The sequence below is a fragment of the Bombina bombina genome, chromosome 3 (genome assembly GCF_027579735.1).
Source record: "Bombina bombina isolate aBomBom1 chromosome 3, aBomBom1.pri, whole genome shotgun sequence".
Taxonomy (NCBI): domain Eukaryota; kingdom Metazoa; phylum Chordata; class Amphibia; order Anura; family Bombinatoridae; genus Bombina; species Bombina bombina.
The window spans coordinates 624,324,975-624,343,091 of record NC_069501.1 but is presented as its reverse complement, the minus strand read 5'-3'; the positions used below and the strand labels follow the sequence as shown (position 1 = coordinate 624,343,091).

Here is an 18,117-nt window from a genome sequence, read left to right as displayed (position 1 = left end):
TAATAGAGCTGAAGTTGCCAAATATATTAGTGTTGAATTAACAAATCCTTGAAAGCACAGCTCCCAGAGTTTAAAATTATTGCACCTGGGTGATTATTCTACAAATATATAGTTACAAACATCAACATGGCTCCTTTTTTCTGTTTAATAATAAAGAGTTTAATAAATGCAATGTGTGGTATCCACAGAAAACAGCATTACAGCTGCTAATCATTGGTAAAGGGCCTATGTAACAACTCACCTGGTTTAGATGGGTGTTTTGTGTAGTCAAATACAAGAACATCACTAGAGGGAGTCTTTGTAGCAATGATGCAGGGGTTCTGTGGCATGTAGCGTGCTCTATTCACCTCACCCTCATGGTTTATTTTGATCTCAATCTCTATTTTTCCACTGACAGAACCAAAACCTCCAAACTCTAAAAGGGAGGGAAGGGAAAAAAAATAAAAATATGAAATTGTATAAAGAACTGACACACAACCTGACAGGCAAAGATCAAAGTTAATTACACACACACACACAAAAAAAAAAAAAAAGCCAAAATTAAATACCACTCCCTAACTAATACTTCTACACGTCCAGTGTAGAAGGGCTTCCTCCAAACACTACCCCCATCAATATCATTCAATATGATACATGAAGCACATAAGTGGAGTCTTACATACCCAACCCTACAAGTAGTAACCCGTGTATCTAGTAAAAAGGGTGTCTGGAGGTGTTACCATCTATATCCGTGATTCTCAACATCCGGGCCGCGACCCGACGCCCACTCTGACAGGCCCACCACTCAACATAGCTCTGAAATTCTGGACGGGCCTGTCAGAGCACCAGTGCGCATGTCTGCTTGTGGGTTGTTATCGTGGAGCGGCTGGGAGCGTGACACAGCCTGAGAAGAACCAGATCGGCTCACAGGTTAGTAAGCCCACTAACACCAATGATGTAACATAATTAGGGCGGCCACTGACACCAATGAATGTCTTTTATTATAATTAACCCACTGAAACCAATGCGCGCGCATATATATATATATATATATATATATATTCCACTGACACCAATGAATTGTTATGTAAAAACCCACTGTACACTAATGTATTTATATCCCACTGACACAATGAATTATTATAATTACCCACTGTACACCAATGTATTTATATATATATATATATATATATATATATATATATATATATATATATATATATATATATATATATATATATATTTATATCACACAGACATCAATGAATTATTATATAATTAACCCACTGTACACCAATGTGTGTGTGTATATATTTTACATTTCTGTACAGTGGGTTAATTATATAATTAATTGGTGTCAGTGGGATATATATATATATATATATATATATATATATATATATATATATATATATATACACATACATATACACACACATACACACACACACATATATACACACACATACATACATATATACACATACATATATATACACACATATATATATATATATATATATATATATATATATATATATATATATATATATATATATATATATATATATATACATACACACATACACACACACACACATATATACACACTGTATAAATATATATATATATATATATATATTTAAAAATACATTGGTGTACAGTGGGTTAATTAAATAATAGTTAATTGGTGTCAGTGGGATATATGTGTGTGTATAAAATTAACCCACTGTTACATACATACACACACTCCACACTTTACAACCCACTCCCAATGATTACCGGGCCCTGGACAGCTCTGGCTAAAATTTACCGGGCCTTGAGTTCACTTGGCTTGAGAACCCCTGATATCTATATAACCTTAACTATAACAAGTCTTGCAGTTCATTTAAAGTGATTGTCAATCCTAGCGTTTGTGAAATGCTAGTATTGACCATTGAAACAAATAAAGAGGACTTTCATTCATGAAGTATAAAATAATTCATGCTGAAAGCTCCTTTTATTTGTTTCAAGCATTCACCGCACTGAGCTACTCAAGCAGCCCACGGCATAAAGCTGTTTTGCTAAGAGGTGAAGATTCCTTGCTTTCCAGCAGGCGCCAAGCAGGATTTCCTGCACGGCTATTGGCTAAGATGAAAACATCACTATAGAGCTCAGTGCAGCGAACGCATGAAACAAATAGGAGCTTTCAGCATTAAGTATGTTATACTTCATGAATGAAAGTCCCCTTTATTTGTTCCAATGGTCAATTCTAGCATTTCACAAACGCTAGAATTGACAATCACTTTAAGGGACTGAGGATACCAGAGGTGGCTGCCGTATAGAAACGTCTTTATCAGTAATAACCAATATAGTCAAGGACAAAGAGTATGGTAGGTGCTTCTCTATATGGTTTTAGTCTTGATATAACCAATCTACCCAGTGTGAGGGTACCAGTGGCTGATGATTTCCCCCCTTACAACAGTAACCCTTAGAAGTGACCCTCAAGTTAAACTTTGATTCAGATAGAGCATGCCACTTTACAACTTACTTCCATTAACAAAATGTGCAGTCTTTATATTTACACTTTAAAATCACCAGCTCCTACTGAGCATGTGCAGGAATTCACAAAATATATGTATATGCATTTGTGATTGGGTGATGGCTGATACAGGAGTGGAGGAAGACTTGTCAGGAAAAATAAATAAATCCACTATTCATTTAAAGTTCTAAGTGCTATTACATTGTTTTTTTTTAATCATACATCTGTTGATTATGCAAATATAGTGTATTTTCTGGTCCTTTCATTAAAAAAAAACCTGCCTGAAATGCACTCACTATCACAAACAAAAAAAATGTGACTGCTAATGAAAAGCAGTGCACTAATTAAAAACAGAATTTATGCTTACCTGATAAATTACTTTCTCCAACGGTGTGTCCGGTCCACGGCGTCATCCTTACTTGTGGGAATATCTCTTCCCCAACAGGAAATGGCAAAGTGTCCCAGCAAAGCTGGCCATATAGTCCCTCCTAGGCTCCGCCCACCCCAGTCATTCGACCGACAGGAGGAAAAATATAGGAGAAACCATATGGTACCGTGGTGACTGTAGTTAGAGAAAATAATTCATCAGACCTGATTAAAAAAACCAGGGCGGGCCGTGGACCGGACACACCGTTGGAGAAAGTAATTTATCAGGTAAGCATAAATTCTGTTTTCTCCAACATTGGTGTGTCCGGACCACGGCGTCATCCTTGCTTGTGGGAACCAATACCAAAGCTTTAGGACACGGATGAAGGGAGGGAGCAAATCAGGTTACCTAAACGGAAGGCACCACGGCTTGCAAAACCTTTCTCCCAAAAATAGCCTCCGAAGAAGCAAAAGTATCAAATTTGTAAAATTTGGCAAAAGTGTGCAGTGAAGACCAAGTCGCTGCCTTACATATCTGGTCAACAGAAGCCTCGTTCTTGAAGGCCCATGTGGAAGCCACAGCCCTAGTGGAGTGAGCTGTGATTCTTTCAGGAGGCTGCCGTCCGGCAGTCTCGTAGGCCAATCGGATAATGCTTTTAAGCCAAAAGGAAAGAGGTAGAAGTCGCTTTTTGACCTCTCCTTTTACCAGAATAGACAACAAACAAAGAAGATGTTTGTCCGAAATCTTTTGTAGCCTCTAAATAGAATTTTAGAGCACGGACTACGTCCAAATTGTGTAACAAACGTTCCTTCTTTGAAACTGGATTCGGACATAAAGAAGGTACAACTATCTCCTGGTTAATATTCTTGTTAGAAACAACCTTTGGAAGAAAACCAGGCTTAGTACGCAAAACCACCTTATCTGCATGGAACACCAGATAAGGCGGAGAACACTGCAAAGCAGATAACTCTGAAACTCTTCTAGCAGAAGAAATAGCAACCAAAAACAAAACTTTCCAAGATAGTAACTTAATATCTACGGAATGTAAAGGTTCAAACGGAACCCCTTGAAGAACTGAAAGAACTAGATTTAGACTCCAGGGAGGAGTCAAAGGTCTGTAAACAGGCTTGATCCTAACCAGAGCCTGAACAAATGCTTGAACATCTGGCACAGCTGCCAGTCTTTTGTGTAGTAAGACAGATAAAGCAGAGATCTGTCCCTTTAGAGAACTTGCAGATAATCCTCTCTCCAAACCTTCTTGTAGAAAGGAGAGAATCTTAGGAATTTTTATCTTATTCCATGGGAACCATTTGGATTCACACCAACAGATATATCTTTTCCATATCTTCTGGTAAATCTTTCTAGTTACCGGTTTTCTGGCCTGAACCAGAGTATCTATCACAGAATCTGAAAACCCACGCTTTGATAGGATCAAACGTTCAATCTCCAAGCCGTCAGCTGGAGGGAGACCAGATTTGGATGTTCGAATGGACCCTGAACAAGAAGGTCCTGTCTCAAAGGTAGCTACCATGGTGGAACCGATGACATATTCACCAGGTCTGCATACCAAGTCCTGCGTGGCCACGCAGGAGCTATCAAGATCACAGAGGCCCTCTCCTGTTTGATCCTGGCTACCAGCCTGGGAATGAGAGGAAACGGTGGAAATACATAAGCTAGGTTGAAGGTCCAAGGTGCTACTAGTGCATCTACTAGAGTCGCCTTGGGATCCCTGGATCTGGACCCGTAGCAAGGAACCTTGAAGTTCTGACGAGACGCCATCAGATCCATGTCTGGAATGCCCCATAATTGAGTCAACTGGGCAAATATCTCCGGGTGGAGTTCCCACTCCCCCGGATGGAATGTCTGACGACTCAGATAATCCGCCTCCCAGTTTTCCACTCCTGGGATGTGGATCGCAGACAGGTGGCAGGAGTGATCCTCCGCCCATTTTATGATTTTGGTCACTTCTCTCATCGCCAGGGAACTCCTTGTTCCCCCCTGATGGTTGATGTAAGCAACAGTCGTCATGTTGTCTGATTGGAATCTTATGAATCTGGCCTTTGCTAGTTGAGGCCAAGCCCTGAGAGTATTGAATATCGCTCTCAGTTCCAGAATGTTTATCGGGAGAAGAGACTCTTCCCGAGACCATAGACCCTGAGCTTTCAGGGAGTCCCAGACCGCGCCCCAGCCCACTAGACTGGCGTCGGTCGTGACGATGACCCACTCTGGTCTGCGGAAGCTCATTCCCTGGGACAGGTGATCCTGGGTTAGCCACCAACGGAGTGAGTCTCTGGTCTTCTGATCTACTTGAATCACTGGAGACAAGTCTGTATAGTCCCCATTCCACTGTTTGAGCATGCACAGTTGTAATGGTCTTAGATGAATTCATGCAAAAGGAACTATGTCCATTGCTGCAACCATCAACCCTACTACTTCCATGCACTGCGCTATGGAAGGACGTGGAACAGAATGAAGAACTTGACAAGTGCTTAGAAGTTTTGATTTTCTGACCTCTGTCAGAAAAATCCTCATTTCTAAGGAATCTATTATTGTTCCCAAGAAGGGAACTCTTGTTGCCGGAGACAGAACTCTTTTCTATGTTCACCTTCCATCCGTGTGATCTAAGAAAGGCTAGAACGATGTCTGTATGAGCCTTTGCTTTTGACAGGGACGACGCTTGTATTAGAATGTCGTCCAAGTATGGTACTACTGCAATGCCCCTCGGTCTTAGAACCGCTAGAAGGGACCCGAGTACCTTTGTGAAAATCCTTGGAGCAGTGGCTAACCCGAATGGGAGGGCCACAAACTGGTAATGTTTGTCCAGAAAGGCGAACCTTAGGAACTGATGTTCTTTGTGGATAGGGATATGTAGGTACGCATCCTTTAGATCCACGGTAGTCATAAATTGACCTTCCTGGATAGTGGGTAGAATTGTTCGAATGGTTTCCATCTTGAACGATGGTACCCTGAGAAATTTGTTAAGGATCTTCAGATCCAAAATTGGTCTGAAGGTTCCCTCTTTTTTGGGAACTACGAACAGATTTGAATAAAATCCCATTCCTTGTTCCTTTATTGGAACTGGGTGTATCACTCCCATCTTTAACAGGTCTTCTACACAATGTAAGAACGCCTGTCTCTTTATTTGGTTTAAGGATAAGTGAGACATGTGGAACCTTCCCCTTGGGGGTAGTTCCCTGAATTCCAGAAGATAACCCTGAGAAACTATTTCTAGTGCCCAGGGATCCTGAACATCTCTTGCCCAAGCCTGAGCAAAGAGAGAGAGTCTGCCCCCTACTAGATCCGGTCCCGGATCGGGGGCTACTCCTTCATGCTGTTTTGTTAGCAGCAGCAGGCTTCTTGGCCTGCTTACCCTTGTTCCAGCCTTGCATCGGTTTCCAGGCTGGTTTGGGTTGTGAGGCATTACCCTCTTGCTTAGAGGATGCAGAATTAGAGGCCGGTCCGTTCCTGAAATTGCGAAAGGAACGAAAATTAGACTTATTCTTGGCCTTGAAAGGCCTATCTTGTGGAAGGGCGTGGCCCTTTCCCCCAGTGATGTCTGAGATAATCTCTTTCAATTCTGGTCCAAATAGAGTTTTACCTTTGAAAGGGATGTTAAGCAATTTTGTCTTGGATGACACATCCGCTGACCAAGACTTTAGCCAAAGCGCTCTGCGCGCCACAATTGCAAACCCTGAATTTTTCGCCGCTAATCTAGCTAATTGCAAAGCGGCATCTAAAATAAAAGAGTTAGCCAACTCAAGTGCGTGAACTCTGTCCATAACCTCCTCATATGGAGTCTCTCTACTGAGCGACTTTTCTAGTTCTTCGAACCAGAACCACGCTGCTGTAGTGACAGGAACAATGCACGAAATGGGTTGTAGAAGGTAACCTTGAGGTAAAAAAATCTTTTTAAGCAAACCCTCCAAATTTTTATCCATAGGATCTTTGAAAGCACAACTATCCTCGATAGGAATAGTAGTGCGCTTGTTTAGAGTAGAAACTGCCCCCTCGACCTTAGGGACTGTCTGCCATAAGTCCTTTCTGGGGTCGACCATAGGAAATATTTAAACACCAAAAAACTCTTAACCATCTCCGTGGAGATGTTGCCTGTGCAACGGCAAAGAGAATGACTGGGGTGGGCGGAGCCTAGGAGGGACTATATGGCCAGCTTTGCTGGGACTCTTTGCCATTTCCTGTTGGGGAAGAGATATTCCCACAAGTAAGGATGACGCCGTGGACCGGACACACCAATGTTGGAGAAATAGCCAGTAGGTAGCGCTGTCCGCTTGTGTTGCAGCAAAGTTATGCAAGCTTAGCAGACTGAAATTAATCTGTGTACACAGAACAGACCTTAGCTATCGAGCAGCTTTTAAAGCATCAAAATCTAGCAGCCACTTCCCTATTATCTTCCGGTCCAGCTGCTTGAGGTGAGGGTGCCTAACGGCTTATCAGTCCAGATTGAAATGCATAGAATAGGTGCAGATCTAATATTATCTAACATGCTAACAATGCAGAGAGCTGTTTGCAGAAAAATGCAAGGAAAAAAAGTTTTTGTTCATTAAACTTTGTTTGCTGATGATACAATTTATATAAGGTTTATAATGCTGTTAAGCATTTAAAGTTTTCATTTCAAAGCTTTAAAAATAATGTATTAGGTGTTACTTATGTCAACTTTGAGAGGGGCCTGGAACCTAACTCCCTCACTTCCCATTGACTTACATTATAAACTGGGTTTCAATTTACAATGGTTTCGATTTACAACCATTTCTTCTGGAACCTAACCACGGTGTAAACTGAGGGCTACCTATATATGCATTTTGTGATTGGCTGTTACATGATGCAGTGGGAGGGAAAATAGAACTAACTTTTAAATTTGTCAGAAAAATCTACTACTGAAATTCCAACTAAGTGCTTTTGCATTGTCTTATTTTTATTATGCATTTACATATTATGCTATTCTACTATGTTTAGTAGCCCTTTAACCAATGTGGCCATATAAAATCACCAAATAAGACCTTAGATGCAGGAGAACAACGATTACTATATTTTCTATCTTTGATAAACAATCCAAAAGGCAACAACATATTCATCAAAGAACATAAAACAGACTAATAGGGTAACACTGTATCCACTTTGTTTAACTTCAGATGGTCAGCAATACTCATATTCAAATGAGCTACAACAGCTTTTATTAGTATGACAGAATTATTGTATACACCCATAGAACACTGGAACTCTTCCTCTTAAAACAATTATTAAATTGAGGTGTTGGCACTCAGCGTTTTGCAATCAACACATTTGGATCATCTACAATTAGCGTCTCTTACAAACTCATACACTCAGAATGCTGTGCCCTACTGTGTTGCCTATCCAACTGCCAGTTGAAGACTGAAGACCATCCTTGTGACATCACACACCCTTACACCGACATACTTTTCACCAGCCACTGGCGGTTTATTTTTACCAATTTACAAAAGAGCACTTCCATGTCTAAGAACATGTGAAAGCCGGGGGGGGGGGGGGGTGAAGAAGTTATTTAACCCCTTAACGACCAACGACATATGGGGTACGTCCTGCAAAAAAATGCAGTTAACGACCAAGGACGTACCCTGTACGTCGTTGGTCTTTGAAAGCAGTGATGCCTCGATATTGAGGCATCCTGCTATAACATTTTTTAGCCGTCTGATGCAGAGAGCCACCCTGTGGCCCTCTCTGCATCGGCCATTGATGGCCATGTTCGTTGGTGGGTGGGAGCTTACCAAGGGAGGCGGGTGGGCGGCCATCAGTGGGAAGGGGGGCGGGATCGAGTGCGGGCACGTGCACGGGAGCGCGCGCGGGTGGGAACCCTACACTATGGAACAATGATGGTACTCGGTGGGAGTGAGGGTGGGCATCTCAAAACAATGTTTAGCGATCTGGCAGGGGTTGGGGGTTGAGGGAGGGCAGCTACAATACAGAAAATAGTAATTTTTTAAAAAAATAAAAAATAAAAAAAAAAACATATTTGATTTCAAACTGGGCACTGGCAGACAGCTGCCAGTACCCAATATGGCGCAATAAGGCAGAGAGAGGGGGGTTAGAGAGCTGTTTGGGGGGGGGGGGGGGGGAATACTACAGAACAGAATTATTATTTTAAAAAAAAAAAAAAAAAAACCAAAAAAACCCCTCTTATTTTAGTACTGGCAGACTTACTGCCAGTACTTAAGATGGCGGGGACAATTGTGGGGTGGGGAGGGAAGAGCTGTTTGGGAGGGATCTGGGGGTGTGATGTGTCATGTGGGAGGTTGATACCTACACTAAAGCTAAAATTAACCCTGCAAGCTCCCTAATTAACCCCTTCACTGCTAGGCATTATACACTTATGGTGCGCAGCGGCATTTAGCTGCCTTCTAATTACCAAAAAGCAAAGCCAAAGCCATATATGTCTGCTATTTCTGAACAAAGGGGATCCCAGAGAAGCTTTTACAACCATTTATGCCATAATTGCACAAGCTGTTTGTAAATAATTTTAGTGAGAAACCTAAAATTGGGAAAATTTTACGTTTTATTTTTATTTGTTCGCATTTGGCGGTGAAATGGTAGCATGAAATATACCAAAATGGGCCTACATCAATACTTTGGGTTGTCTACTACACTAAAGCTAAAATTAAAACTACAAGCTCCCTACATGCTCCCTAATTAACCCCTTCACTGCTGGACATAATACACGTGTGGTGCGCAGCGGCATTTAGCGGCCTTCTAAATACCAAAAAGCGATGCCAAAGCCATATATGTCTGCTATTTTTGAACAAAGGGGATCCCAGAGAAACATTTACAACCATGTATGCCATAATTGCACAAGTTGTTTGTAAATAATTTCAATGAGAAACCTAAAGTTTGTGAAAACATTTGTGAAAAAGTGAACATTTTTTTTTATTTGATCGCATTTTGTAGTGAAATGGTGGCATGAAATATACCAAAATGGGCCTAGATCAATACTTTGGGATGTCTTCTAAAAAAATATATATACATGTCAAGGGATATTCAGGGATTCCAGACAGATATCAGTGTCCCAATGTAACTAGCGCTAATTTTGAAAAAAAGTGGTTTGGAAATAGCAAAGTGCTACTTGTATTTATTGCCCTATAACTTGCAAAAAAAGCAAAGAACATGTAAACATTGGGTATTTCTAAACTCAGGACAAAATTTAGAAACTATTTAGCATGGGTGTTTTTTTAGTGGTTGTAAATGTGTAACAGATTTTGGGGGTCAAAGTTAGAAAAACTGTTTTTTTTCATTTTTTCCCTCATATTTTAAATTTTTTTATAGTAAATTATAAGATATGATGAAAATAATGGTATCTTTAGAAAGCCCATTTAATGGCGAGAAAAACGGTATATAATGTGTGGGTACAGTAAATGAATATGAGGAAAATTACAGCTAAACACAAACACCGCAGAAATGTAAAAATAGCCTTGGTCCCAAACGGACAGAAAATGGAAAAGTGATGTGGTCATTAAGGGGTTAAAAAGGGACATTCCAGTCAAAATGTAAATGAACATAGATGAATTACATATTTCAATAGAAACATATTTACAATATACATGTAGTGGCAAAAATGCTTCTAGCAAAAGTTATTACTGTTTTAGTGTTAGCATTTTCTCTGCACGTGCATGTGAAGCATAACTATTCTCAGTGCACCAGCATTTTAAACCATTCAGCTGCTGAGAGAGCCAGTGGAGCTGGTATCATGTCAGCAATTAACAAATTGAGTCATTACCAGACGGAACAAGCACCTTAGGCTCTCTGAGCAAGTGCTGCATTTAAAATGCTGGTGCACAATTCATACTTAAATACACATTTGAAACAGCTGTAGATTTTATTAGAAACACTTTTGCTAATAGATGTATATTACAAAAATGCTTATATTGAAAACTGAAATGCATCCATGAGGATTCCGATTTTGGCTAGAATGTACCTTTAAAAAGGATCTATTATCAATTTTGCTTCACTCTCTTTATATCCTTTGTTGAGGAAGCAATGTACTACTGGAAGCTAGCTGAACACATTAGTGAGCCAATGACAAGAGGCATATATAGTATGTAAAGCCACCAATTTGCAGCTAGCTCATAGCGCCTGAACCTATCAAGGTATGTTTTTCAACAAAGGATACCTTAGATAACAGAAGTAAATAGAAAAATGGTTTAAAATTGCATGCTATGTCTTAATCATGAAGGAAAAAAAAATTGTTTTGTGTGCATTAAAAAAAGAGAGATCAATGTAGTACGACTATAGAACCTAGCAGAATCAGAACCTTCTGGGATAATTATTAGTACGCAAGTCCTCTTACAATTGTCTTTCTTCTGAATCAAGAATTATTCTCTGTCTTACAGGTATGACTCCTAGCATCACTTCCTGTTGCTTAAAAGGGACAGTACACTAAAATTGTTTTTATATGAATGTATTTTCAATGACTTGTTATTACCAGCTGCAGAGTGTAAAATGAATGAGAAATTGCATTTTTCGGTTTGTGTATATGAAGGAGCTTGTTTTGTGCTTTTAAACCACAGCCTATTACAATGGGTTCAGCTCTAGAAAATATCAGATCTCATTATGTTATCACTTTATGTTCACACACTTATATTTATCTAGAAAAACAAAGCTCACAACTTAGAGAGAACAAAGGAAAATTATAATTGTATTACTTAACTATCATGTCCCCCCCACTGAGAGTGTAATCTCTTCTGCTGGCTGTGTTTACTTAGGCTATTCAATAGAATATACTGCAGTATAGAAACTTTCAGTATAGGTTGGAATACCACAGGCTAAATAAGATATTTCAAATGCCAAAATAGGGGTAAAAGGAGCTACTTTTAAATAATTTAAAACAATCCAGCAGGTAAAATGAATCATTGGAAACAATTTAAAAGGGGAGAAACATTTTGGGTTAACTGTCCATTTAAGCAGCTGGATATATTACTGGTGTTCCTTAAGAGATGCTAATATTTGCACACACTGCATTTGAAATCACCAAGAACGTGTTCTGATGAAATTTACAAGGTGGTACATGTACCATTACCATTTATCAAGTTAAAAGTAACCCCACTATAAATTGCTTACACATTTTTAATGTATAACATTGGTATAGTGTCAATTTCAGTAGAAGTATTTTTCTATATATGAAAGCACCTCGAAATATCACTATTTATACAAATCCAAATTTGTCATAGACTTGGTAACTCCAAAGCTAGACTTGAGACTATATCCCAACATGGCTTGAATCTGGGAGCCAGTAGCCACATGGAATCCTTTTAAGAGTAACATACAAATCTCACAATAGGAAGCTTGACATCGTTGGTTAGAATCTTGGATACAAAACTCATTCCGAGTTTCAAGAAACCATTTCATCAGGCACTTAGATATAAATATATGGGTGTTCGGACTCTCAATATATAGTACACTTTACTACTTCTAAGTTACAGAATTTGCAGTAGGTCTGATTTGTTTTCCATGCTAGATCGGTCCTACAACCGTTACACACACACACAAATATATACATACAGACTGGCCAAAAATATTGGTACCCCCAACATTTGTCAGATAATGCACCACTTTGCACAGAAAATTATTGCAATTACAAATTTTTAGGCATTCTCATGTTTATTTCTTTTGTTTGTATTGGTATGACACAAAAAGGTGAAAAAAAAAAAAAGCCAAATCTGACACATTCCATGCAAAACTCCAAAAATGGACTGGACAAAATTGGCCCCTTCTCAAAATTGCAAGAAATAATTGCATTCCAAGTTTGTGATGCTCCTGTAATTTGTAATTAAAGTGAAGGTCCATTTTGATGAATTAGTGCCCGGTTTTTAATAAACCTATTAAAAACCAGGGCACTTTCATTCATCAAAATTGACATTTCACTGTTTTCTTCAAAAACTTACCGTATTTTTCGCACCATAAGACGCACCTGACCATAAGACGCACCTAGTTTTTAGAGGAGGAAAACAAGAAAAAAAAATTCAGAATCAAATGGTGTAGTAAACTATTTAATAAACTATAACAGAATAATAGAACAGTCAACAGTGGAATAAAGAACCATCATCAGTGTCATTAACAAATGGAGAGACTTTAAGCTTTCAAGTACTCTTCTAGTCTGTGTACCCCAAGAACTCTGAATCGCTAGAGTCAGAATTTAAGAAGCTGAGATCAAACATCACTTTCTTTATCTTCAGCTAAGAAATCATCTTCGGTTCCATCCAAAGCATTGCTAATGCCACATTTTTTGAATGACTGTACAACGATTTCCTCTTTCACTGAGTGCCATGATGTTTTCACCCATTCACAAACTTGAGTGATAGAGGGCCTCTTCATTCGTCCAGTAGGTGTCAGATCATGATTACCAGCAGCCATCCATTTGTTCCACTCTTCTTGCATAAAGACCTTAAATGGTTTGTTGATAGAAACGTCAAGAGGTTGCAGCTGGCTGGTAAGACCTCCCGGAATTACAGCTAGATGAGTCTTTACTTCTTTAAAGCACTTTTTTGTAGTTTCGCTAATATGTGCTCTAAACTGGGCAAGCACTAATAAGGCAGGTTTTTTCAGAAAGGACGTTTGCACCACACTTTTTCAAGCCATATTCTCATTCCATTTTCGTCCATCCATCCTCATGAACATGTACAACTCCTCCTCTTGGAATCACTTCTTTTGGAAATGTTTTCCTTTTGAAAATTAACATGGGTGGCAATTTGGTGCCGTCTGCACAGCAAGACAACACAACCGTGTAATGGATTTTCTCATGTCCGGAGGTGTTCACGGTGATAGTTTTGGCACCTTTCAGATCAACAGTCCTATTAGATGACACATCAAAGGTTAGCGGGACTTCATCCATATTCCCAATCTGGCCAATTTCAAACTCATTTTTCTTCCTAGCATCAATTACAAATTTATGAAAAGACAGAATCATATTCAATATTCTTCTGGCATTTTTTGCGCAATTCTAGTTTTGGTGCGCATAGCAAGGCCACATCGCCTCATAAACCTGTAGCACCACGATAGTGATCCAGTAAAATCATGAATGCCTTTCTCTACAGCAATGTGTTTGGCTTCATATATTATCATTTCTGTAGAGACTGATAAGCCATTATTCCAGTGATATGTGATCCATTATTTCATGGTCACGTCTAACTGTGGCCACTTTGCAGCATGCCCACGAAAAGTGTGCTTACTTTTATTCGCTTATTGCAGCTGATCCTCCTGTTTTCTCCACTCTCTTATCATTTTCTCAGTTGGAGGTGGCCCAAAATGTCTCTGCTGCTCTGTTTCCATGCTCCTTTGCATATTTTACTACCTCTAGTTTAAAAGGAATCTTATATGCTATTCTTTTCTGCTTTATCATCTTTGTACCAGTATGTACGGGGGAGGTTTTCTGCAAGAAAATACAGTGATGAAAAAACTGTCGGTAATGTACCACTATCTCCAATGTTTACCACTGATCGCTGACCATTTGCGTTATCTCTGAGCATGGTTTTACCATAATTCAGAAAACACACTGAGGCACAAATCATATAGAATTGCATCCATATTAAAGAAATATTACAGTAAATAGAATTGCATCCATATTAAAGTACGGTAAGAATTTACAACTCTGCATCCTTCCCTCCTCCATGCAGCACAATCTCAGTATGCTTCCCTGCTTTTCACCCCTGCACTTGGCGATTTGGCTCCAGGGTGCACACACACACACATTCGCTCCATAAGACCTGTACACACTGATTGTGTTTGGTGAATAGCAGTGTTTTATGAAGGCTTTTAAACTTTGAAATGAAATAACGTAAAGCATCTTGGATTTATACATACAGTAGATTTTGACTTCTGGACTTTCTGGGATATACAGTAGTGCGCTACAGCAAGGATACATTTTGCCGCCCCCCACCCCGCCATGATTACCGGTACATACCATCCCCATTGCTAGTTAAAGGGATACGAAACACCATTTTTTCTTTCATGATTCAGACAGAGCATGCAATGTTAAGCAAATTTCTACAGTAATTTACCGTACTCCTATTATCAATTTTGTTTCTTCTCTTGCTATCTGTATTCAAAAAGTAGGACTGTAAGGTTAGGAGCCGTCTCATTTTTGGTTCAGCACCTGAGTAGCTCTTTCTACCGTAATTGGTGGCTGAAATCAAACCTACCGGTATACCGTATACAAATACAGTATGTTAAATAAAGGACTGTTTACAGTAACTACCGGTATATACCAGTAATATGTCATTAGGTGCCCTGGGGGGGAACAATTTCTATTTAAATTGCCTGATGTGCCAAGGGGAGGGGGCTAACCCTAATAACCTTAACCCTTACCCCAACACCAACCCCTAAGGGTATGCAATTGGGAGAAGTGTACGGTATGTGTTACTAGAAACAAACTGTCGGGGCCCTCTGTGTTGTGCCGGTCATTTGACACACTCCCTTCTGCGCATAGCTAGCCGACAGAACTTCAAGAGAAAAGAAGAGATCAACGGCACTCCTTATAGGTGTATATCTGAACTCTATAATTAACCCTCTATTTCCAATAAATCATTAAGGGAATTAATCCCTGTACATAAATGTGTTGGATAGAGTAGGTGCTGTGTAGTTAAAGGCTTATGAACACAACACAGTAGAGGAAACCTCTAACTGAAAAGACTACATCAATAGCACTCAACGGGTTAATATGGAGTGGATTATCGTGTATATAAGACACTAGTAGATAAGGCAACTAAGGTAGCTGAATTTACTAAGTGAGCAGGACGGCTCTACGTCAAAATATAACTTATTAAATAAACTTAAAATAGCTGGAAAGTGCAAAGTTAAAAACGCACCCAGGAGCTGAAAATCTGGTCAAATGACCTATTGCAAATTGGCTACAATTGTAATTCTTTTATACCATCAGCTAATCTTCCCTTGTTCTGAAACGAAGTTAGAAGGTACCGGTATATGTCAGTATTAAGAGTGAACAACTTTATTATCACAAGGTTTCAATGAAAGAACTGTATACTATCAAATACAGTGTAGTGAGGCTAAGAATGTTGGTTTAACCACCCAAATAAATAATAGGCTACAGTATGAGTCTGGATTAACCCAGCCCGACAAGGGCTCAATACAGTACAGCTTTGGTATCCAGTAAATATTGGAGAGTACGGTATATTGTGTCCCTAACTATAATAATATACCATACTCACTGCTGTTGTGAATCTAAGTTTCCCAGCTCTGACATCTAGCAGTTTTTGCACTAACATATTTAGCTTGCTCCACAACGCATTATTTACCATCCACAGTATCTGATAAGATAAATTATAAGTCTCCAAAAACTGCTAGATGTCAGAGCTGGGAAACCGGGTGTCAGACTCATACTGTACATCAGATGGTACGGTAAGTACCGTAGATGTTAAAACAAAAGGAGACTTATAATTTACCGGTATCTTATCAGATACTGTGGATGGTAAATATTGCGTTGTTGAGCAAGCTAAATATGTTAGTGCAAAAACTGCTAGATGTCATTGCTGGGAAACTTAGATTCACAACAGCAGTGAGTATGGTATATTATTATAGTTAGGGACACAATATACCGTACTCTCCAATATTTACTGGATACCAAAGCTGTACTGTATCGAGCCCTTGTCGGGCTTGGTTAATCCGCAATATTATAATAAAATTGAAATAAATAGTGGCAAAAGACATCCAGCCTGGACATCAGTGGATCTCAGCTGATCCAGCGGACATGCTGGATGTTTTTTGCCACTATGGATTTCAATGTCGGGGCCCTCTGTGTTGTGCCGGTCATGTGACACACTCCCTTCTGCGCATAGCTACGGTAACTGACAGAACTTGCCTCCGGACTGTCCAATTGCCCCAGATGCAGTAACAGAGCAGGTCAGGAACCGGAGATACAGGTACAAACTTTATTGGAACTTATTAAAATTGAAATCCATAGTGGCAAAAGACATCCAGCATGTCCGGCGGATCAGTGGATCTAAGCTGATCCGGCAGACATGCTGGATGTTTTTTGCCACTATGGATTTCAATTTTAATAAGCTACGGTAATCAACTTTCAATAGATTTATTTCAAAAAGCTTCCATTACCTTGATCCGGACCGGTATTCATGATAAATCCATTTAAAGGATTCATGAGAGGACAGTCTTTGAATGGATTTATCATGAATACCGGTCCGGATCGAGGTAATGGAAGTTGTTTATAAATAAATGTATTGGAAGTTCATTACCGGCTCCAATTGCCCTAAACATCTGGATCTTTCAAGACAGATTTGTTTATTTTTCACTGAACACGAGGGGGGGGGGGGCGAATCCTCTCACCTGTTGCTTTCTCAGTAGCACTAACTGCAGATCCCCGGGCCTTTACACAGGAGCTTCCGGTTCACTTATTTCAGCACCCCGTAGACACTGCAGCAATTCAGGATCACAGAGGACACCTTCACAACCCTGCTGCTCTGACTGCCACAAAATTACCCGGTACCAGTTAGCCTAAAAATGCAAGCACAGGGCCTGCATTCGCTCCATAAGACGCACAGACATTTCTACTTACTTTTGAGGGGGGGAAAAAAGTGCGTCTTATGGTGCGAAAAATACGGTACCTTTTAATCCTGGCAGCCGCACCAGCACTTCCTCTGCCCGTCACAAGGCGTCTTCTTGGGTCAAAAATGACAAATCCGGCTTCCAGTGTTGCATCAGACCAAGATTCCCCCAGGGGGGTGGGAGAAGCTGTGATTGGAGGAAGCCAGATTCGTCATTTCTGACGTCTGCAGAGGCTTCCGACAGCCGGGGGAATCGCTGGAGCTGCTGCAAGGATTATAAGGAATTTTTTTTTTTTTAAGTAAACAGTGAAATGTCAATTTTGATAAATTAAAGTGCCCTTGCTTTTAATAGGTTTATTAAAAAACGGGCACTAATTCATCAAAATGGACCTTCACTTTAAACTCGCCTGCATCAATTAACAGGTGCTGATAATATAGAAATCCCACCGACAACCAGTTAAAATGGTGAAAAATGAACTCAACATTTCTGTTGTGTGTCTGTGTGCCACACTGAGCATAAAGAAGAGAAAGATCAGCAAATTGTCTGAGGATTTGAGAACACAAATTGTGGAAAAGCATGGACAATCTCAAGAGATCTTAATGTCCCTGTATCCACTGTGTGCAACAGTGTCAAGAAGTTTAGAGCCCATAGCACTGTAGCTAATCTCCCTGGACTTGGATGAAAGAGAAAAATTGAT

At 39.8% G+C, this 18,117-nt stretch overlaps 1 protein-coding gene across 1 annotated transcript in view; it reads right to left on the bottom strand.

The window, feature by feature from the left end:
• Positions 1-18,117, bottom strand: part of RBBP4 (RB binding protein 4, chromatin remodeling factor) — a 28,069-nt gene that overhangs the window by 4,180 nt on the left and 5,772 nt on the right. The window contains exon 4 of the mRNA XM_053707261.1: positions 242-415. Within this exon, the coding sequence (XP_053563236.1) occupies positions 242-415 (174 nt within the window). The remainder of the gene's footprint in view (positions 1-241; positions 416-18,117) is intronic.